Genomic DNA, 22965 nt, shown 5'->3' on the forward strand with positions numbered 1-22965 from the left:
TTTTAGCTGGAGGACCTGACGTTGTCGTTTGGGCCAACATTTTCATCTGCTCTCTGCTGTTTTTGGAGCGCAAGGCAGCTAACCAATCAGATGAAGAGTAGCATGACCATCTGGCTATCACCATGGACATCAACATCCCCCCTCCCCTCGTCAAACAGCTACGCACCATAACCTTCCGAAACCTCAAATCCATCAACCATTCTTCTCTCCTCCACCCTAACTAACACCATCTCCAACACCATCCTCACCCCGACAGTCTCCCCCACCGACATGGTTAACATCTACAACAACACACTGTCCTCCTGTCTCAATGAGATTGCCCCCGTCAAAACCAAACCTGTCTCCTTCACTCACTCCGCTCCCTGGTACACCGACCAACTCCGTCAACTCAAAGCCAAGGGCCGTCAACTGGAACGTCTATCCAAAAAAAACTGACTCACTGTTCACCTGGACGCCTACAAATCCCACCAACATCAATACAAAGAAGCACTCAACAACGCACGATCTTCCCACTACTCCTCCATCATCCGAACTGGCTCTAATAATCTACTCCTCCATCATCCCAATTGGCTCTAATAATCTACTCCTCCATCATCCGAACTGGATCTAATAATCTACTCCTCCATCATCCGAACTGGCTCTAATAATCTACTCCTCCATCATCCGAACTGGATCTAATAATCTACTCCTCCATCATCTGAACTGGATCTAATAATCTACTCCTCCATCATCCGAACTGGCTCTAATAATCTACTCCTCCATCATCCGAACTGGCTCTAATAATCTACTCCTCCATCATCTGAACTGGATCTAATAATCTACTACTCCATCATCTGAACTGGCTCTAATAATCTACTCCTCCATCATCCGAACTGGCTCTAATAATCTACTCCTCCATCATCCGAACTGGCTCTAATAATCTACTCCTCCATCATCCGAACTGGATCTAATAATCTACTCCTCCATCATCTGAACTGGATCTAATAATCTACTCCTCCATCATCCGAACTGGATCTAATAATCTACTCCTCCATCATCCGAACTGGCTCTAATAATCTACTCCTCCATCATCCGAACTGGATCTAATAATCTACTCCTCCATCATCTGAACTGGCTCTAATAATCTACTCCTCCATCATCCGAACTGGATCTAATAATCTACTCCTCCATCATCCGAACTGGATCTAATAATCTACTCCTCCATATCATCTGAACTGGATCTAATAATCTACTCCTCCATCATCCGAACTGGCTCTAATAATCTACTCCTCCATCATCTGAACTGGATCTAATAATCTACTACTCCATCATCTGAACTGGCTCTAATAATCTACTCCTCCATCATCTGAACTGGATCTAATAATCTACTCCTCCATCATCCGAACTGGCTCTAATAATCTACCGTAAATTCCGGACTATAAGCCGCACCTTTTTTCCCGTTTTTTGGGCTTTTTTGGCCCCTGCGGCTTATATAACGGTGCGGCTTATCTATGGATTTTTTCAAAAAAAAAAAAAAAAAAAAACTCTCTCTTTTTTAGCACTCTTTCTAACTATAAATCCACTTCTGTTTTAATTTCCTCTCTTGCCCTCTTTTCACCACACCGTGGACACTGTGTGCACTGTAAAAAACAACACAGGTGGTGTTGTGTTATGTTGTTTTGTTGAAATGTTAATAAATGGGAGCTTCCTCAAACAGCCATCTCTTTCCCGACAATCCCCTCTGTGCATGAACCCTTACATATGGTAATTAAACATTAAAACACAATAAAAAAAAAAAAAAAAAAAAAAAAAAAAAATACCATTAAAACACCCGCGGCTTATAGTCCGGTGCGGCTTATATATGTAAAAAATAGTCAACTTTGCAGGTGCGGCTTATACACCGGTGCGCCTTATAGTCCGGAATTTACGGTACTCCTCCATCATCCGAACTGGCTCTAATAATCTACTCCTCCATCATCTGAACTGGCTCTAATAATCCCAAAATGCTTTTCTCCACCATCAACAAACTGAAAGCACAAAGCACTCACCACCAGTACATGCAACTCCTTTCTGTCATTTTTCCAGACAAAAATCGACACAATCCATAACCAGTTGGCTGCCTCCTCCCCCTCCACCCCCCCTGGATTCCAACTCAACAACCCTCCTCCACCAAACCACTCACTCTCATCTTTCAACCCTATCTCTGAATCTGACCTATCCTCTACAGTCACCAGCATGAAACCCACAACCTGCGCCCTCAACCCCATCCCCTCCTCCCTTGTTAAGGCCTGCTTCCCCTCACTCTCCCCACTCATTACTAACATAATCAATTCCTCTCTGTCCACCGGCCTCGTCCCTCCCCTCCCTCGGAAAAAAACCCGGCCTCGATCCTAACATCCCCACCATGGTGGCTCAAGCAGCCACGCTGGCCCTTGCTCGGAAAGCACAGATGAGTGAATCCCACCTCCTCCACAAGGTCGTCACGGAGACACCACAGCGAACACGCCTCAAGTCCCGGCGCCCCTTTGCCACCCAGGCCCAGGAACTGCTCCGCACAACACCAGCTGACACCTCCAAGGCTGGATGGGTGAAGGCAAGATGGAGGGACCAGTGGAAGGCAGCAGAACCATCCAGGCTTCACCACTACATCAATGATCCCACAGACGTTCCTGGCCAGCACCTCCCCCGTAAGGAGTGGACAACCCTCAACCGCCTGAGGACAGGTGTGGGTCGTTTCGCTGCATCAATGCAGAAGTGGGGTCTCACAGACAGTGCCCACTGCAAATGTGGGGACCCATCACAGACTGTGGAACATGTGATGACCAGCTGCCCCAAATACCGCCCACCGAATGGTGATCGTAGACAATGACACACTGGACTGGCTTGCTGCAACGGAGCTGAAGGTTTAAGGACATACGACAGAAGAAGATAACATCCCCAACAACTTCCGTCCCATCTCCAACCTCCCGTTTCTGTCCAAAATCCTCGAGCGAGTTGTCGCCTCACAAATTAAATCCCATCTTGTGCCATGTGAGATGTAGTAAATGACTATCGCGAACATTCGAGTATAATTGTCACGCATTGTTTATAACTTAAGCCGCCGGCATGACTCGCTTCACGTTTCCTCGTCAGCTCTCCCTCTCTCACACTCAAACAGGAAGGGAGGGGGAATCACATGCATACGTCAAACGCGTCAAACCGTGTCAGGCACACTCGCCCGTGCTACGCGACGTCACAGACACTCGCCCGCTGCCTTGCTTGACACTCGCCGTCAAGCGAATTTTTTCCCCCCATGATGGCGAAGGCTAGGCGAATGCATGATGACCCGCCCCTGTCAAGGCAGCGTGGAGGACGAATTTGTTGCAAAAAGAAACAGCATTGGATCCATCATCTGGCAGTGGTTTGGGTATCGCAAGGACGATGTTGAACAAACAACGGTTATCTGCAAAACATGCACCAAACCCGTCAGCTCCATAAAGTCAACCCCAGTCAGTCAAGTCAACACAGCGAGGTGCATGTGTGTGCGCGCGCGTGTCTGTGTGTGTGTACGTGTGTGTGTCTCAAAACAAAGTAATTTATCGTCACCACACCATTTAAAGAAGCAGATTGATAATCAACTTTATAATGTTTTTCTGCAAATTGTGTCTCAGCGTTTCTGTGTGGCACTCAAGGTTAGGTCTGGCCAATATTGTGACTAGATGAGACCTAGATCTCCTTTTAGATTTTGTTATGTATATATATGTATCAGTGGTGGCCGGTGAGCTTGGAAACAGGGGAGGAAGCTAGTGCGGCGACCGAAAAAAATTGGGCTTTTTTTTTTTCACGTGTGCGCGCGCATGTGTGTGTGTGTATTTGCCATGTTTCCCATGCTGTCAAGCCTCTTAGCTTTCCACCCAGTGAGGAGCATTGCATGAGCACCCAGTGAGAGGACTACAGGACGGAACAGCACCTGGCACCTGAGGCGGTCCCAGGGAAAATATGACGTCTGCTCTGCTGCTGATACTCTCACCCACAAGCAGTTTTTGCCCAAAACGCCCAAATCTCATTTTAAATTAGCATTAGGATTAGACTGTTGTGATGTCATTATTCAGTTTTAACCATCAATAATTGTTCCTTTTCTCATTATTTCATTTCTCAGAGTAAATACTGTATATTTATTTCGAGATTTTTGTCAATTATTTGTGCTGTTATGGTTGTAATTAGCCTAGTTACTCACTTCTACACTATCTTAGATTGTGTTACTTATGGATGGCATGGAATTATAGTGAAAATAGATTATCCCCCCTTTTTGCTGGGGACCCCACTTTGAAAACCACTGGCTTAGGCTAGAACTGTTGCGAGAAGGTTTCGGGATTTATCTCTATGCATTAGGCTGTGATTACTATTTATATAAATCTATTTATTCACATAGATTCATGATATATTATGGTATACAGCCTACCTGTGACATCAATGTTTTGATTCATCTGCGCCAGTACCGAAAATGTAGCCTATTACTGCATGACTCATCCTATGATGTCTCACACTCAGGTGTGCTTTCACAAGACAGGTGTTGTCCATTCAATCAGCTAACCTGTCTTTATAATGCTGTCTTGCACTGTTTGTATGATACTTGACAAAGTCTATGGCCGAAACTGTTGTCAAATAGCGTTAAATTACGGTACACTTAATTGCATCTGGAACGAGAGTGTGTCTTCCCGTGCACAGTGCTGCACTACTCGTTTAGTTATCAACTTTGGAGCGTTATTTACCCCCCCTTCCCGACATCCTAGGTTGACATGCTTCATCCCAATCGATTCCTTATTTCTTCTACTTTCATATGATATAAAGATCACCACTCAAGCTTTAAAATTGAGCCCGCTGTCAGCTATCGATTTACAGGCCAAATTCAGTTAAAAAATGTGTGAATTTAAGGTTCGCGGGTTTTAGTATAAGAAATTACAGGATGAAACTTCAATACGACAAAAATAGCGCTGCTCGGTGAACCATTTCCACGCCGAATTTAATAGAAGGTTCGGATAACTTGAAATCAATTGACTTACTTGAATATCCGTGCTGTCTGTAGGGGAAACGCTGCAGTCGAGACGTTGCAAATATTCCAGTTTTCTGACATTGCAAAAAGCCCGTATCGCGCAGCTCAAGTCTCCCCGCAACTCGAAACTCGTTTTGGTGGTAATCCAATATCAACGACTGTCTGGCTTGTGAACACTTACTGATTGATAAAAAAGTAAATAAAAATAAGAGGGAAATATGATATGCTGCTACTGTCTCAGTAAAAGTCATAAATCCTTCCTGTCAGGTCAGGCAGTGGATTTCACTTCCTACTTGATTCAGCGTGAGAGACCACAGACCAGGCAGTGGACAATGTCAGCGATCTATCCAACCAACAACCAATTAGATTTCACCTGGTTTCAAAGGGCGTGAGCTGGAAGTGCTTACTTCCAGCTCAATCTGATTGGTTGGAAAACACATCACTCTCACGGTTCTCCGTGAATTGCAAGTGTTTTTCAACCAATCATATTTTTCATTAGATAAATTACCAAATAAATAAACGCCCACAGGGCGAATGTTTTTTTTATCTCCTACTCCATGCCGGGACCAGGGCCAGAGTGACTCGTCTGCATGGGGAGCTATAATGAATGAAAAAATGAGCGTCTGCACATAAGAAAAAACACATTTGATTGATATTTTATTATTAAAAAATATATGAAAAATGAAAAATATAAAAATAAAAATAAAAAATACTTTTTTTTTAATATATATTTTTTTTATATAAAATCCCCAATCTAATAGAGGAGGACCATCCTCCTATGCCTCACTGGAAAAACCTCCTCTGATATGTATATAGTATATATCGTGATACTGCATACTCGTCTTTTCCTGGTTTTAAAGCCCCAATCAGTAAGATTTTTGACATTTTTTACGGTAATATATCTGCTTTTTAGTCACAGGACATGGTAGATTGACTTTTAATAGGGAGACCCTCGTCTTTATTTATCCCACACCGCCCTCCATTGGCCAGCACTGGGACTAAGCAGTTTGTCTGTCACGTCCCGTAGCAAGAAAAAAGAAAACCATGCGCGCATGCGCTGTACAGCGGAAGCGCTGTGTTCATGAAAACGAGGAAGTAACTCGATTCGGATTTGCTACGAAAATGATGTTTCACGGAACTATGGATTATTATTTCATCACGTGGTGAGTACCCGATGTCACAACATGTACATAGAGCTTCTGGCGCTGTGTTTTGTTGACTTTGAACGGCGATATCGTTATCGATACTAATGCACGCAGAGGGCGCAGTGGAAAACTTACTGAATGGGGCTTTAAAGGCTGCAGTAAAGTGAAGTCATTTTATGAGCTTACCAGACAGACTGTTCTAGCTGTTCTATTATTTGCCTTTACCCACTTAACTTTATTCATTATATCATTATTCACTGATGATTTTTTTAAATCAAAAATCACATTGTGTAAATATCTTTTGTAAGAGTCCATATCGCCTGGCCCAATTTACAATTGAAAATCTAGCCCACTTTGTAGAAATACCAAGATAGATCATATTTTGCCATTCAGCCTAAAAATACTGCGATATGATTTTTGGTCCATATTGCCCAGCCCTACTAAGATCTTTGTTGTCGTCAGTGTTGGGGCTAGTAACGTGTTTTAGTAATGATGACCATGTTAGTTTTTCAATTATTGTAATCTGTTAGTTACATTACATAGAATATTTTTACTCACTGACTTTCTCATGTATACACGAGACTTTACAAAATGTTTGGTCATGGAAATTTGGTTTAAAGTCATGGAAAAGTCATGGAAATCCATTGGTCAAAATGTGTATGAAACCCTGAAGGATTAAATCGAGATCGAAATCGTTCAAAAATATCGAGATATATATCATGTATCGCGATATAGCCGAAAAATATTGCAATATTCTTTAGAGGCCATACCGCCCAGCCCTACTATCAACAGTAGACTCTTTGACAGCTATTGTTCAGCAACCGTTTCTAAATGGTAAATGGACTGTATTTATAGAGCACATTTTATATAGGCTATCGACCCAGAGCACTTTTACATGACTACCTCACATTCACACACGGATGGCATCTACAGCCATGCAAGGCGCTAACTGCTCGTCGGGAGCAGTTGGGGGTTCAGTGTCTTGCTCAAGGACACTTCAACACACTACCGGGAGGAGCCAGCCTCAATCCGGGAACCTTCCGATTCCCAGGCGACAGCTCTACCTCCTGAGCTAATGCCGCCCCTTTCTATATCATTTTGATCTGTTTCTAGTCATGACTCAGTGGCTGGTTTGCGTATTAATTTTTTTTTCCATGTCCCGAGCCCCCAATAAATTCCTACTCTGCTTTTGACAAAAGAAGCATGCTTACACTTACAACCAACTTGGCTCCTTGGGGCAGAATGAGCTGCTCTTTGAATGATCAAATGAATTGGCCTCACACAAACTTCTACCCACCTATCCTGGAAGAGGCGGAGAGCCTCGTGGGCCCAGATGCGGAGAAGACCCTCCACAGGCAGAGTCTCCAGGGGCCGCAGGGCCTCAAAGATGCCCCTCACCCAGCGGCTCATCTCTCTGGGGGAGTAGATATAGTGGGGCTGGGTATCCTGCGTGAAGCGCTCCTAAACGAAGAACAAAGAATGGTAAGTAAACTTAATGACAATCTTAAATGACAAGATGTATGATGAACACCTCAAATCTGTTGACTACACTTTGGTGTATGCTTTACCTGAGACATGGTGTAGAATTCAACCATGGCAGCGGTAAGGGGTTCAGCGTAGGTGCGTAAGGAGGGGATAAGGCGCAGCATGGCACGATTGAAGGTTCCATAGATCTGGGTGAGAGAGGCCGGTCCTGGATAGTCCACGTACACCACAGGAACGTGACGTAGGAACCTAGAGATATGTCACAGCACAACGCAGCCTCCGTCAGTACTCAACTAGAGCAATCTTTACCGTACCTTCTTAGTAAAATTATTTATACTAGTGCAGTGCCCGTTCCCCCATGCACCACCCCGTGGGCGCTCCCCCCCCCCCCGCACTCAGTCAGGTAAGTTCACTGGCGGTGTGCCCAGCTGAGCCGTCAGGTCTGCCAGGCCGCCCACGCCCACTATGATGTGTTGTGGCCGGACCGACAGACCCAGAGGCTCAGCTGGGCACATCGCCAGTTGCTGAAAAGCAACTGGTTGACACGTCATACCCAGCTGTCAGTGCGACTGCTTCTGAAGAAGTCGAAACTGTCAAGGTAAATAAATAACATCTATAAACCTATGTCTGAACACAAGAAAACAAAAACGTCTATATTCACGTTCAGATATACTGTTAACTTCAGGCAGTTATTTAAGGGGAATCCGTTTCAATGTTCCACTCTTATGAAACACTCCTGGACAGAATCATCACCTGCTATCTACTGTACAGTACCTGTGTGTGAGGGGCTTTCTGCTATCTACTGGACAGTACCTGTGTGTGAGGGGCTTTCTGCTATCTACTGGACAGTACCTGTGTGTGAGGGGCTTTCTGCTATCTACTGTACAGTACCTGTGTGTGAGGAGCTTTCTGCCATCTACTGGACAGTACCTGTGTGTGAGGGGCTTTCTGCTATCTACTGGACAGTACCTGTGTGTGAGGGGCTTTCTGCTATCTACTGGACAGTACCTGTGTGTGAGGGGCTTTCTGCCAGGGTCGGTGGGAGGATTACAGGCTCCCACGAACTGGATCCTCTCCAACTTGACCCAGGTCTGGTCTGAGGTGCGGTAGAACCCTCCATGTTCCACCATCTGCAAAGAAAACAACAGGGAGCTTTAACATACAGTACAAGGAAGGATAGTATTTGTTTTTATGTTGTCATGATTTTAGTTTAAACAATTATATGAATAATAATTGTCCATCGTTGAAAATAAATGTCGCTGTTAAATAGAAAAAAGAAAATGCACAGCCTCAAATCAGACTAATAATTGTCATCACAATATATGGAAAAAAATACTATGGGAATATTATTCTAGCCATAACTGAGCAGTCCTACTGTAGTTGTGACTGTGTGTGGAAACACTGTAGCATACCTGTCTGAGGAAAGAGATGACCCTCTGTGTGCCATACTTGTCCATGTCCGGTAGATTGATCTCATCACAGAACAGCACCAGCCACTTGCCCAGCTGGACGGGGGCGAGGACCACACCGTTGGGGGTGCGGCGGTACTCGCAGTAGTGGTCGAAGGTCTTTAGCAGCAACTCTGGGGTGGTGGCGCTGGAGAAGTTCAGACCCACGACCTTGCGGAGAGTGGAGGAGGAAATTTGACAATTAAAGAATATGTACCGTAAATTCCGGACTATAAGCCGCACCGGTGTATAAGCCGCACCTGCAAAGTTGACTATTTTTTTTTTTTTATATAAGCCGCACCGGACTATAAGCCGCGGGTGTTTTAATGGTATTTTTTATTTTTTTTGTGTTTTAATGTTTAATTACCATATGTAAGGGTTCATGCACAGAGGGGATTGTCGGGAAAGAGATGGCTGTTTGAGGAAGCTCCCATTTATTAACATTTCAACAAAACAACATAACACAACACCACCTGTGTTGTTATTTACAGTGCACACAGTGTCATACAGTGTCATACAGTGTGGTGAAAAGAGGGCAAGAGAGGAAATTAAAACAGAAGTGGATTTATAGTTAGAAAGAGTGCTAAAAAAGAGAGATTTTTTTTTTGTTTTTGTTTTTTGAAAAAATCCATAGATAAGCCGCACCGTTATATAAGCCGCAGGGGCCAAAAAAGGCCAAAAAACGGGAAAAAAGGTGCGGCTTATAGTCCGGAATTTACGGTACATCACTTTATCATCATCTAAGCATAGTGCTAGGCAGTTCAGAACGTCAGTGCAAGGGTGATCCAACTTCACAGATTTTGACTGTGTATGAGGGACATTCTGACCAATGTAAGTCAAGTCCAAGGGGCTCTACCTACAGTTTCATCCTAGTTTCAAAGACGCCCAGCTAGAGTGATTCTTCAACCTCAACAATTCTTTCATGCAGTCTCTCACCTCCATATCGGGCAAAGCCCTGAGGGCGCTGAACAGAGTCATGGTCTTTCCAGAGCCGGGAGGTCCACACAGCACCAGAGGTTTGTGCTCAGCCAACCAGGTGTAGAGCAGAGCCTCGTGGCGAACGGTGTCCAGGGTGGGAACCACCACATCTGGGGATGCCACCTTATGGGTCTCCACCTCAATCTGGGGCACTTTGACCTGCCAAGACTGCCACTCGCCTGAGATGCTGACCTGGGTGGAAAGGAGCAGTTGTTGGTTTGTCATCAATGACTTGTGGGTAGAGAGGACCAAATATTATCAACATCTGTTTGACTGGAAAAAGCTGAGGTTTAGTCTAAATGATGATCAACTTAAAGGGATACACCACTTTTTCGGGAGTTTAGCTCATTTGCCACATCCCGCCCACATAACCAAGATACAGCATGCCTTACCGGCACTGTGCGCTCAGTTTACACTGAGCTACAGTCATGAAGTTAGTTAGTATCGCCATAGAACGGAGGCTAATGGTACAGCTGAAATATTAATCCAAAATGCACATAATCTGTCTTTTTGGAAGGAAAAGAGGTAGCCGACACTACTTTCAAAACATGACCTCTTTTCCTTCCAAAAAGACAGATTATGTGCATTTTGGATTAATATTTCATCGTGTGGTGAGTACCCGAAGCACAACATGTATTTTGGCACCGTGAGATGTGTGTTTTTGTGGATTTTTAACAGCTGTACCATTAGCCTCCATTCTACTAACTAACTTCATGACTGTAGCTCACTGTAAACTAGGCGGACAGTGCCGGTAAAGGCATGGTGTATCTGGGTTATGTGGGGGGGGGGGATGTGGCAAATTAAAAAGTGGTGTATCCCTTTAAAAACAACTTCTGTGAGTACGGTATACAATCTCATGTTCAAACAGTTCAAAACTCCTCTGTACCTCGTAGTCGATGATGGGGACATTGGGAGCAGAAGGGAGGGGAACGGTGGTGATGCGACGAATGTACTCCCCAAGCTCCCCCCTAATCTTCAGCCGTCCATCACCAGAGAAGGACCACAGCACAGCATAGATCAGATACCTCTGTAGAGAGACAACACAGCATAGATCAGATACCTCTGTAGAGAGACAACACAACACAGCATAGATCAGATACCTCTGTAGAGAGACAACACAACACAGCATAGATCAGATACCTCTGTAGAGAGACAACACAACACAGCATAGATCAGATACCTCTGTAGAGAGACAACACAACACAGCACAGTGTGTTCCAGGAGTGTTCCTTTAAGTTACAATGTATCGATAACATCCCAAGGTGTTTAAAAGGTACAAACCACAAAAGACACCCAGGTGTCTTTCACATGAATGGAAATCAGAACATTACCTGCATGTATCTCTCAAGCTGCTCAATAGGCATGGGGAAGTCGTGGTGGTTGTTGTTGTACTGAGCCACATTACGGCAGGCCTGGTGCAGCATGGAGAACAGGGAGCCCATGCAGCGCAGCCGGGTGAAGTCCATGATGTGCTCCATCTTGGAGGCATGCTCCAAGGCCTTGATCACCAGCCCTGTGGAGGTGAAGTACGGCTGCAGGATGGCTGCCGCATCACGCTGGATCTGGTGGAGAATTGAGTGATTGATTTTATTTTGGATAAAGAATGACAAAATCCAAGGGATGACATGAAAAAGTGTAAACACTTATTTCCATCATAGTCCAAACACAGAGATGCAAACTCATGGAGTGAAAAAGGTGACGATCTACCAGGGCAGACACAAAACCACTAAAAAGCATCCATTTAAGCATCCTATTTTGGGATGAAAAAGGTGACTGTAGTTTGCATCCCTGCAAACAAAAAAATGTTATGTTCAAAAACTGTTTAAGATTTGACCCAAAAAAAGCGGAGATGATTGTGGAGCATACATTAAAGTCCCTGGAAACCAGAAATATTTTTTTATTATTTAGCATTTTGAGTTCATCACATCACAGGAACCTATGTTAATAAGCCACCAGCCAAATTTGAACGATGATGAACGTCGCAAAGTATATAAATTTAGGTTTGACAGTCATGGCAAAAGTCATGAGAATCAATTAGATTTTAGAGTGTATTTTCTCCCGCGGACTGTGTGGGCGTGTCCCGTCTGCAGCAGGTCTCCTCTCTCTCTCTCTCGGAGGAGAACTGCTGGAGGAGACCTGCTCGGAGGAGACCTGAGAGAGAGAGAGAGAGAAGGAAAGAGAGATGGAGTGTGTGTGTTTGCGCGTTGCTCGGCGCATAGCACAGACAGAGAGGGTTTACAGAGAGGAAGAGATCTCTGCCGCTGCGCTACTGTGTGTGTGTCAGTGTGTGTGTGCGCGCGTGCGTGCATGCGTGTGTGTGATTCGATTAAATCTTATGACGTGTTAAGATCATGCATTTTAGCACCGCGCGCTCCGCTCTCTTCAATGAGGAAATGGAAATCCAGACCTTGTAGAAAAGTGTCGATTTTTGGGGTTAGGGTTGAAAGTAATGTCAATTCATTTCTGAGGCACACAATTACTCACATAAGACCCTAAATGTAATACCGTAAATTCCGCACTATAAGCCGCACCGGAGTATAAGCCGCACCTGCAAAGTTGACTGTTTTTTACATATATAAGCCGCACCGGACTATAAGCCGCGGGTGTTTTAATGGTATTTTTTTTTTTTTATTGTGTTTTAATGTTTAATTACCATATGTAAGGGTTCATGCACAGAGGGGATTGTCGGGAAAGAGATGGCTGTTTGAGGAAGCTCCCATTTATTAACATTTCAACAAAACAACATAACACAACACCACCTGTGTTTCTTTTTTACAGTGCACACAGTGTCATACAGTGTCATACAGTGTGGTGAAAAGAGGGCAAGAGAGGAAATTAAAACAGAAGTGGATTTATAGTTAGAAAGAGTGCTAAAGAAGAGAGAATTCCGTTTTTTTTTTTTTTTTTTTCTGAAAAAATCCATAGATAAGCCGCACCGTTATATAAGCCGCAGGGGCCAAAAAAGTCCAAAAAACGGGGGAAAAGCCGCGGCTTATAGTCCGGAATTTACGGTAGTTAGAAGGTTTTTGTGGATTTTGGTTTCCAGGGACTTTAAGTATTAAAGTGGGAGCACAAACCCACCTGCAGCATGGGTGTTGCAGTCTCCTCCTCATCCTCTGTGCCTTTCCTCATGCGGTGAGCCTCATCCTCTCCCTCATCCAATGGGATGCTACGAATGCGAGCCAGGAAGTTGTTGAAAACCATGTCGGTGCTGAGAACATCCTCACTGAACCAGACCATACCACAGCGAGACACGGTGGCCAGGGTTGCGTACTTCAGATCCTGGACCTCAAACATTATGCGTACCTGGGGAGATAGGGGAGTAACTTATGATTTTTATAAACTACGCCCAAGCAAGATCTCTGCGATACTTTGGGAACAATGCAATGTGGAAACAAAGTGTTCGGTTTTGTTAGCTAGAACATCAAGACAACTTTGGGAAAACTATGTAACTTAATACGCAAGGGATAAAAGGCCATCTTGTAAGTAGTTGCATCTCTGTACTAGATTTATACATTTGTCCACATGATGGATGACAACAAGCACCTATCTGCTAATTCACAATAACAAAGTGGTGTGGTGATGTAGTGAATGTGGTGGGGTACCATGCTCTCACATGGTGATGTAGTGAATGTGATGGGGTACCATGCTCTCACATGGCGATGTAGTGAATGTGGTGGGGTACCATGCTCTCATATGGTGATGTAGTGAATGTGGTGGGGTACCATGCTCTCACATGGTGATGTAGTGAATGTGATGGGGTACCATGCTCTCACATGGTGATGTAGTGAATGTGGTGGGGTACCATGCTCTCACATGGTGATGTAGTGAATGTGGTGGGGTACCATGCTCTCACATGGTGATGTAGTGAATGTGATGGGGTACCATGCTCTCACATGGTGATGTAGTGAATGTGGTGGGGTACCATGCTCTCACATGGTGATGTAGTGAATGTGGTGGGGTACCATGCTCTCACATGGTGATGTAGTGAATGTGGTGGGGTACCATGCTCTCACATGGTGATGTAGTGAATGTGGTGGGGTACCATGCTCTCACATGGTGATGTAGTGAATGTGATGGGGTACCATGCTCTCACATGGTGATGTAGTGAATGTGGTGGGGTACCATGCTCTCACATGGTGATGTAGTGAATGTGATGGGGTACCATGCTCTCACATGGTGATGTAGTGAATGTGATGGGGTACCATGCTCTCACATGGTGATGTAGTGAATGTGGTGGGGTACCATGCTCTCACATGGTGATGTAGTGAATGTGGTGGGGTACCATGCTCTCACATGGTGATGTAGTGAATGTGATGGGGTACCATGCTCTCACATGGTGATGTAGTGAATGTGGTGGGGTACCATGCTCTCACATGGTGATGTAGTGAATGTGGTGGGGTACCATGCTCTCACATGGTGATGTAGTGAATGTGATGGGGTACCATGCTCTCACATGGTGATGTAGTGAATGTGGTGGGGTACCATGCTCTCACATGGTGATGTAGTGAATGTGGTGGGGTACCATGCTCTCACATGGTGATGTAGTGAATGTGGTGGGGTACCATGCTCTCACATGGTGATGTAGTGAATGTGGTGGGGTACCATGCTCTCACATGGTGATGTAGTGAATGTGGTGGGGTACCATGCTCTCACATGGTGATGTAGTGAATGTGGTGGGGTACCATGCTCTTACGTTAGGCGGTAAGCTGAGACGCTCTCCGTTGGGCAGGGTGAGCAGCTTGTTGTCATCCAGGACAGAGTTGAGATTTTCAACCCACTCTGGGTCAACATCACCATCAAAGATGATCCACTGGCGCTTTTGCAGCTCACCACGCACATTGTCAATGATCCTAGAATGAGGAGAAGAGCAAATGTAGTCGTCTGCACGTTGGAGCAAAACACAACCTCGTTCTTGCAATTTATTTGCCGCTGTTAAACAATATTTCTTCTTTTCAATGCAAGACAAATGAGTATAGAGTTGTACGGCTTGTATATGCATGTATAAAAGAACTCACTTCCTGAGGATGTGTGTGAACAAGCCATCGGTCCACTCGCGGGTGTTGGGGTCCAGGGTTCCGTACAGGTGGTCCTTGCTGATGGCCTTGGGGTCGATAATGTGGGCCACGCCTTCAAGGCCCTCCAGCCTCTCCAGGGCTTTGAGCAGCACCCTCCAGGCCATGGTCTTTCCACTGCCTGAGGGACCCACCATCATCAGTCCATGGTTGATCTGGGTGATTTGGTACAACTGGAGCACCTGAAACACAGAGTGAACAACACTCAGATGTTTTAGAAAACAACACTGTCTCCAGAGGCGACAGCCTTTACCACCATTATCTCTGGCCACACACACCTACAACTTAGAGGTAAATCAACCGCCTTCAGCTACATACCTTCTCCACCCACATGCTGCCCACATCATCACCATCTCCGTAGGTAAGGTACATCTCTGCGCAGACCTTCTTCAGCTCTTCTCTCAGAGCGGTCATCTCTCCACGCATGTACTGCACTCCAGGGAAGACGTCTGACAGCAGGCTGAACAGCAGAGGGATGTCCTCCGCCACCAGCTTGGGAACCATGGTCTCACACACACTTTGGATCAAGATCTAGAATGACGGAGAGAGACATGAAATGAACCATCAAGCTGGGGCTGAAGTGGTGGGGGGGGGGGGGGAGAGGGATAAATTGATTTATGGTAGGATCTCCTGAATGCAACTAATTAACGTGTCTATGGAAAATATAATTTAACTGGACTCTACTCTCGATTTGTTTTAATCCAATTAAACGACCTACCATATGAGTACTAATGGTACTGTACCATGAAATAACACACCAATTGTGGCTATAATCTTTTTGTAAGAAACGTCAAAATTAAAACAATAGGGAAACTTCTTTTGAATGAAATATGGAAACCTTTTTAAACTTGAACAATCATCCAATCAATTTTTTACCTCCTGCTCAGGAAGGTTCTCAGCGATCTCGTTCTCGTCAACATTCTCTCCACGCTCACGCTTCTCCCTCTTGATCTTCTGGATGCGCTCACGTTTGACATTGCCAGCACTGATCAGCACACTCTTGAGAGCTCGCAGGCCGAAATCATAGTGACTCTGGGATGACAACTGCTCATCGCACAGCCTGAGGAAAGAGGGAGAAGGGCTCTTTACAACATGCCATGTCTTCTGAAAACAAGTTTTATTTAGACAAGCACTACAAGTACATACTTAAAGAAGGGTACTATCTTCTTGGCGAGGATCTCAGCAGTGCGGAAGCCTTGAGAGTAGAGCATGACCTGGGCAATGAGCTGGCGGTCAGGCTTCGTCATGGCCAAGCAGCGGAACAGCTTCTTCAGGTTGTCGGGCAGGTTGGAGCGGCCGGCGTAGCCAGGATTCATAGTGATGAAGATTGCCATGTCTGGGCTCACCTTCACCTGCTTGTTCAGCAGCTCTGTGGTGATGGGCGCACCTGAGAAGGTAAGAGAGACAATCCCATACTTTATTTACTTATATACAACAGTGGTGAATATATGTCAAGGGCTCTTAATATTGCAACACTTTGTGGCACTCCCTCAGCACAAAGTGGGTTCCACAAGTACTATGGACCTCCTTGAAGTCTGAAGTAGTGTTTTTTTGGGGGTGATTCTCTATCAATCCCCCCCCAAGGTAAACTCTTTTTGCTTCCCGGGCCCAAACTCAAGGGTACGTACTCCTGTCTCTGCTGGGGTTAAACTCAAGGGTACGTACTCCTGTCTCTGCTGGGGTTAAACTCAAGGGTACGTACTCCTGTCTCTGCTGGGGTTAAACTCAAGGGTACGTACTCCTGTCTCTGCTGGGGTTAAACTCAAGGGTACGTACTCCTGTCTGTGCTGGGGTTAAACTCAAGGGTACGTACTCCTGTCTCTGCTGGGGTTAAACTCAAGGGTACGTACTCCTGTCTCTGCTGGGGTTAAACTCAAGGGTACGTACTCCTGTCTCTGCTGGGGTTAAACTCAAGGGTACGTACTCCTGTCTCTGCTGGGGTTAAACTCAAGGGTACGTACTCCTGTCTCTACTGGGGTTAAACTCAAGGGTACGTACTCCTGTCTCTGGTGGGGTTAAACTCAAGGGTACGTACTCCTGTCTCTGCTGGGGTTAAACTCAAGGGTACGTACTCCTGTCTCTGCTGGGGTTAAACTCAAGGGTACGTACTCCTGTCTCTACTGGGGTTAAACTCAAGGGTACGTACTCCTGTCTCTGCTGGGGTTAAACTCAAGGGTACGTACTCCTGTCTCTGCTGGGGTTAAACTCAAGGGTACGTACTCCTGTCTCTGCTGGGGTTAAACTCAAGGGTACGTACTCCTGTCTCTGCTGGGGTTAAACTCAAGGGTACGTACTCCTGTATCTGCTGGGGTTAAACTCAAGGGTACGTACTCCTGTCTCTGCTGGGGTTAAACTCAAGGGTACGTACTCCTGTCTCTGCTGGGGTTAAACTCAAGGGTACGTACTCCTGTCTCTGCTGGGGTTAAACTCAAGGGTACGTACTCCTGTATCTGCTGGGGTTAAACTCAAGGGTACGTACTCCTGTATCTGCTGGGGTTAAACTCAAGGGTACGTACTCCTGTCTCTGCTGGGGTTGTTGTGTTCCCTCAAGGCCACCTGGATATATTGGACCTGCTGAGAGACAGCCGACAGCATCCTCTCCTCCAGGCGGTTGAACTCGTCAAAGCAGCCCCAGGCTCCCACCTGGCACAGACCCACGAAGATACGACCCATGGCCTAAAGAAGAGGAAACAGTCAACAAAAATAATTTCTAGAAAAAAATAAACTTAAAATTAAAATCCTATATACTCAAAGTTTTTTTTAATCCATCTCAGGGTGTATAAACTAACCTCAGAACTAAACAACATGAATACTGTGTGTATGTACCTGGAAGTCAAAGGTCTCATCACAGTTGAAGACTAGGACAAAGCGTCCCAGCTGGTGGCCAAGAGCTTTCACTGACTCCGTCTTTCCTGTGCCGGCAGGACCTACATGAGGGACAGATTCACAGTGAGGTTGAGTCTTTTACAAAACGGCAATATTCCTAAAACCACTTATTCTTTCCTTTGTGTGCGTGTACAAAAATGTGCTACGTTTCCTCACCGAATGGTGACCCTCCGAGGCGGGCCTCCAGGGCCTGTGTCATGGTCAGATAGCAGCGGTCTGTCAGAGGCGTCTGGACAAGCTTGTCCTGGACACCGAGGTACTCAAAGCCATAGTTGAACTTGGCGTTGGCCATCTGGATGGACAGCTGCTGCAGCACGTCTGTCTGCTTGGGGTCAAAGTAGAAGCGCATCTGGCTGAGCCACTCAAAGGACTTGGGGTTGTCTATCTTGTTCTTCATCAGAGTCCTGGTAACATCACGCTGGTGCACCAACTCTGTAATCTGAAATAGAGTAGAAGAGGGGTTTCAGACAGTAAGCTCTCATTGTGAAACTTTCCTTAGAAAATATAGTTTGAAACTTTGCCCCTGACCAGGTGCTCCAGTTTTCTCCTGCGGAGTGGAGGCTGTTCCATCAGCACAGTGTCAGCCAGCACATTGAGGGTGGCCTCCACAGTCGCCAGGACATCCTGCATGGGTGCATAGTCCCCTCCGCCAGAGATGGTGGTCAAAGCTGCCTCAATGTTCTCAGACCAGGCGATCTGGGTGGAGAGGACCACCAGCTGGGCCTGTGGAATGAGAAGAGACAGATCAAGTTAAATTACTTCAACACATGGCCACATCTTCATGCCTCTATTAGGGCTGCACAATTAATTGTATGTACAATTAATTCTCTCAATGCCAACCTGGTAACTGTCAATCCAGTTGATGTACTGGCTCAGGTCAACGGCAGTGAATCCTGTGACCTCTGTGACAGACTCGGCTAGCAGCTTGGCAAGTGTCACCCTCATCTCCTTCTCCACCATCGTCAGCCACTCGTTGATCTTGGGGTGCTCTGCGATTGAGACTGGTGTCTTGTAGAGAATCTCCTCACCTTCACGGGACGAGATTCCCAGCACTATAGTGCTGTCCTCATTGAGAAGGATGCTAGAGACCCCAGCAAACATCTTTTTGAAGTGCTTCTGGAGTTTGGCCACGTTCTTGCTGTTGCCGATTATCTCAAGCAGGTCCTCGTCTCCAACAAAGTAGAACCTGGGAACAAAAGGGAAAGGGTGATATTTAAATTGAGTCCATCAGTCAATAATGAATGCATGGATCAGAGCAGAAATGTTAATCCCCCAAAATATTCCAAATATTATACATTAATTAATGTCTGAATCTGCCTTTCAAATTGTATCAAACTGATTGCACTCTGATCTTGTAAATTATTTTTTCCATTTTTCTCTGTTGAACTATCATGTGTTCATACCTGGGGAATGAGGACCTCTCCCTCTCCAGATATTCTCCTAGGGCCTTCTGGATTTTCCCCAGAAGGTCAGCCAGTCTCTCTAGGGATCTCTGTACTCCCTGTATGTTCAGCACATCCATCACCAGAGGGGACTTTGTCACCTTCTTCATCAGCGCCAGAAACTCTGTACTGATACTGGGGAATGAAGACAAAGAGAGTTTTGATTAGGTTTGACTGTAATAGCAAATGTTTTATTAGCATTCATGTATCAAGTGTTAATACTTTAGTTACTTAATTAAGTTCCTTTCAGCTTCCTTGAAATGTCTAGTCCAGGGGTGTCCAAACTTTTTTGAATGAGGGCCAGATTAGATAATGTGAAATTGCTGGGGGGATGGGGGGGGGGGGCAGGTGCTTCTCGCATCATGGGTTTATAAAAAAAAAAAAAAAAAAATCACATACAATTGTACTTTGTTTACCATCTGAAAACATTAGTTCTACATGTGTTGTTCCTACTTGGTGCTTGTACAAACTGTATGATAGTGTTGTCATCGTTAGGTGAGGGGGGAAAATGCAAATTGAACTTGCTTGATTAACCAATACTGTGTGGAGGGCCACATATAGTATATTTTGAGAGACAAGATGAGGGCCACTTAAAATCAGTCCGCGGGCCGCAATTGGCCCCAGGGCCGGACTTTGGACATGCCTGGTCTAGTGGTATTTACAATTAAAATCAATCATGCTAAATTCAAGTGTGCACCTATTTACCTTTGGAATCTTTGAGTCTCTACAGGCAGCAGATGTTTGATGTCGGCACTGCCTGTGAAGATGCCTTCCAGGTAGACCCAGCGGCGCTGGACATCAATCCAAACATCAAACAGTGCCATGATGCGATTCAGCTTGTCCTCCCAGCTCAGAGCGTCCTCTTCAAACACCTGGAAGGAACAGGAACGAGAGAATGGTGTTGGTCTGAAAAACTCCCAAATTTGAAAAATACCATTTTAAATTAATGAATGTAGTAGAATGTAAAGTTCTATTTGCCTTGTAGTACGGGGACAACTTCATGGCAGACACACTGTTGATGTGTTCCTTGACCTTGTTGAAGAGATCGTCCCAGCCTCTAATCAGACGACACTTGTTCTGATAGTTGACCAGGTCCAGCTCATAGGAATTCCACACTTCGCGGATCTGAGGACCAATAAACATATAATGATCATAATTCTAACTTCCACTGTCGATCACCCAAGGGAGAGGGATGACTGAACCACTACAGTGACCTTAAAATCCTTACATATGCTGGGTAGAATCAGACGTCTCATCTTACCACTTCATCTGAGATGGAGACCTTTAGTTTTGTGCATTTAAATTGTAACCTATGAACATAAGTACACTGTATGATCTGCCCCCCCCCCCCCCCCCACCAAAGGAAAATAATAATAACGACTGCACCGCAGATATATGCCTCCGCCAACAAGTCAGCAGTCAACATCCATGTCTGTCCAGACTTTGACTAATGAGCCAAATGTGAAGAAATTCTGTCAATGTGTTACTGAGATATGCCGTTACAAAGCTTGAAAATGGTGGTCATGATGTCACAGTGAACTTGACCTTTGACCAATAAAATGTAATCAGTTCATCCTTGAGTCCAAGTGGACGTTTGAGGCGAATTAGATGAAATTCCGTCAAGGCGTTCCTTAGATATCACATTAACGAGCATGAAACTAGCCGTCGTGATGTCAGTGACCTTGAACTTTGACCACCAAAATCTAATCAGTTCATCCTTGAGTCCAAGTGAACGTTTGAGGCAAATTCAAAGACACTCCATCAAGGCGTTCCTGAGATATCACGTTAACGAGCTTGAATATGGCGTTCATGAGGTCACAGTGACCTTAACCTTTGTCCTTTGACCACCAAAATCGAATCAGTTCATCAGTGAGTCCAAGTTGACGTTGGAGCCAAATTGCAAGAAATTCCATCAAGGCGTTCCTGAGATATCATGTTAACGAGCTTGGCAATGGGGTTCGTGAGGTCACAGTGACTTTGAACTTTGACCTTTAACCACTAGGATCGGATCAGTTCATCCTCGAGTCCAAATGGATGTTTGAGGCAAATTTGATTAAATTCCGTCAAGGTGTTCCTGAGATATCGCGTTAACGAGCATGAAACGAGCGGTCGTGAAGTCACAGTGACCTTGAACTTTGAGCACCAAAATCGAATCAGTTCATCCTTGCGTCCAAGTCGACGTTTGAGCCATGTTAGAAGAAATTCCATCAAGGCGTTCCTCAAATATAGCGTTAACGAACATCAGACAGACGTACGGACAACCCGAATCCATAATGCCTCCGGCCTGGCTATCGCCAACTGATGCATCAAAATCACCTGTTTGAGGAACTCTTCCAAAGCCATCTCTCCCTGGGCTACCAGGAGAACATCCTTCACCACCATCTCATTTTTCTGCAGATCCACATCCCAGATCTGTCCCAGGGTCAGCTCTGACAGCACCCAGTTCACATGGAGACGCTTCATCAGCTGCTTCCAGTGGCGGTCCTTGAGAGCCTCTGATTTCAGCTCAATCACCAACATGTTGATCTGGTCAAAGAAAATGACTATTTAGTTTCAGAATGTACACATAGTCTCTCTTTTAAAACACAATGAATTTATTTTTTATTTCTGTGATCTTTTTTAAAAACATACAACTTTAAGCAATGACCATTTTTCTTTTGTAATAATGGCATTAAAGTAAAATGAGTGTTTAATGGGGAACAACTAGATGCCTGACCTTCATGTATCCCTTAAGCATCCTCTGGACATACTCGTATGAAGCGTACTGTCTTAGCCTCGCTTGGAAGTTCTTCAACTGGTTCAGAAGACCATCCAAATTCTGACGAAGCTACAAACACAAAACACCAACACAGAATAACAACAGCACAGTTGTTTGAGAGAGATGTATTGAGAGATGTAATGGTCCGACTGACGATCTGTAGGATTACGCTGTGTGCGTTACCTTGCGTGGCTGAACAGACACCCATGGCTGCTCCTTCATCTGGTCGATCTGCTCCCAGACCTTCGATAGCTCAGACCACACCTCCTTCAGGTCATGCAGCTCTTCTAATGCCACCTAGAAGTGATCACAGACACAAACTAGTGGAAAACACACTCAAAACATCTGTTTAGTCAGCGGTGTTGTTGTGACCAGGTATAAAAGTAATAGTTATAAACCATGCATAACGGGCGTAAAGGGGGGGGGAGATGGGAAAAAAGCATCACATAACCCTAATTAGCATGTAGGGATTTTTGAAGATAGATTTATGTACTGTATGTGGGCTGACATTACCTGCACCCTCTCTTCACTGCCACTGAGCAGACCAGTGTCTGTGAGCTCCAGGGCCTCTTTGGCGCGCGCACACTTCTCCCTTTCAACCTTTAGACGGCCGAAGTTGCCCTCATAGATTGCCAGAGACTGCAGAGCCTCCTCTGGACGCAGGTTCCCCTAATCAGACAGATTGGTAGATAAACATGACAAAGAAAGCAAAATTAACCAGTTAAAAAATAAATAAA

The 22965-nt window shown here is 45.2% G+C and overlaps 1 protein-coding gene across 2 annotated transcripts in view; it reads right to left on the minus strand.

Annotated features, from left to right (window-relative positions):
- The window catches only part of dync1h1 (dynein, cytoplasmic 1, heavy chain 1), a 77957-nt gene that overhangs the window by 43552 nt on the left and 11440 nt on the right, over positions 1-22965 (minus strand). For both annotated transcript variants that reach the window (XM_083633986.1, XM_083633985.1), the window contains exons 18-42: positions 22742-22897; positions 22412-22525; positions 22187-22297; positions 21787-21996; positions 20449-20595; positions 20176-20342; positions 19432-19605; positions 18869-19214; positions 18557-18751; positions 18185-18467; positions 17969-18069; positions 17659-17818; positions 16289-16529; positions 16019-16202; positions 15461-15673; positions 15086-15324; positions 14764-14920; positions 13149-13373; positions 11399-11629; positions 10954-11094; positions 10026-10259; positions 9054-9260; positions 8650-8771; positions 7725-7890; positions 7454-7617 (exon numbers count right to left, since the gene is read on the minus strand). In XM_083633986.1, coding sequence (XP_083490112.1) covers positions 7454-7617; positions 7725-7890; positions 8650-8771; positions 9054-9260; positions 10026-10259; positions 10954-11094; positions 11399-11629; positions 13149-13373; positions 14764-14920; positions 15086-15324; positions 15461-15673; positions 16019-16202; positions 16289-16529; positions 17659-17818; positions 17969-18069; positions 18185-18467; positions 18557-18751; positions 18869-19214; positions 19432-19605; positions 20176-20342; positions 20449-20595; positions 21787-21996; positions 22187-22297; positions 22412-22525; positions 22742-22897 — 4688 coding nt within the window. The remainder of the gene's footprint in view (positions 1-7453; positions 7618-7724; positions 7891-8649; positions 8772-9053; positions 9261-10025; positions 10260-10953; positions 11095-11398; positions 11630-13148; positions 13374-14763; positions 14921-15085; positions 15325-15460; positions 15674-16018; positions 16203-16288; positions 16530-17658; positions 17819-17968; positions 18070-18184; positions 18468-18556; positions 18752-18868; positions 19215-19431; positions 19606-20175; positions 20343-20448; positions 20596-21786; positions 21997-22186; positions 22298-22411; positions 22526-22741; positions 22898-22965) is intronic.

This window comes from Poromitra crassiceps (genome assembly GCF_964638095.1).
Source record: "Poromitra crassiceps genome assembly, chromosome: 3".
Taxonomy (NCBI): Eukaryota; Metazoa; Chordata; class Actinopteri; order Beryciformes; family Melamphaidae; genus Poromitra; species Poromitra crassiceps.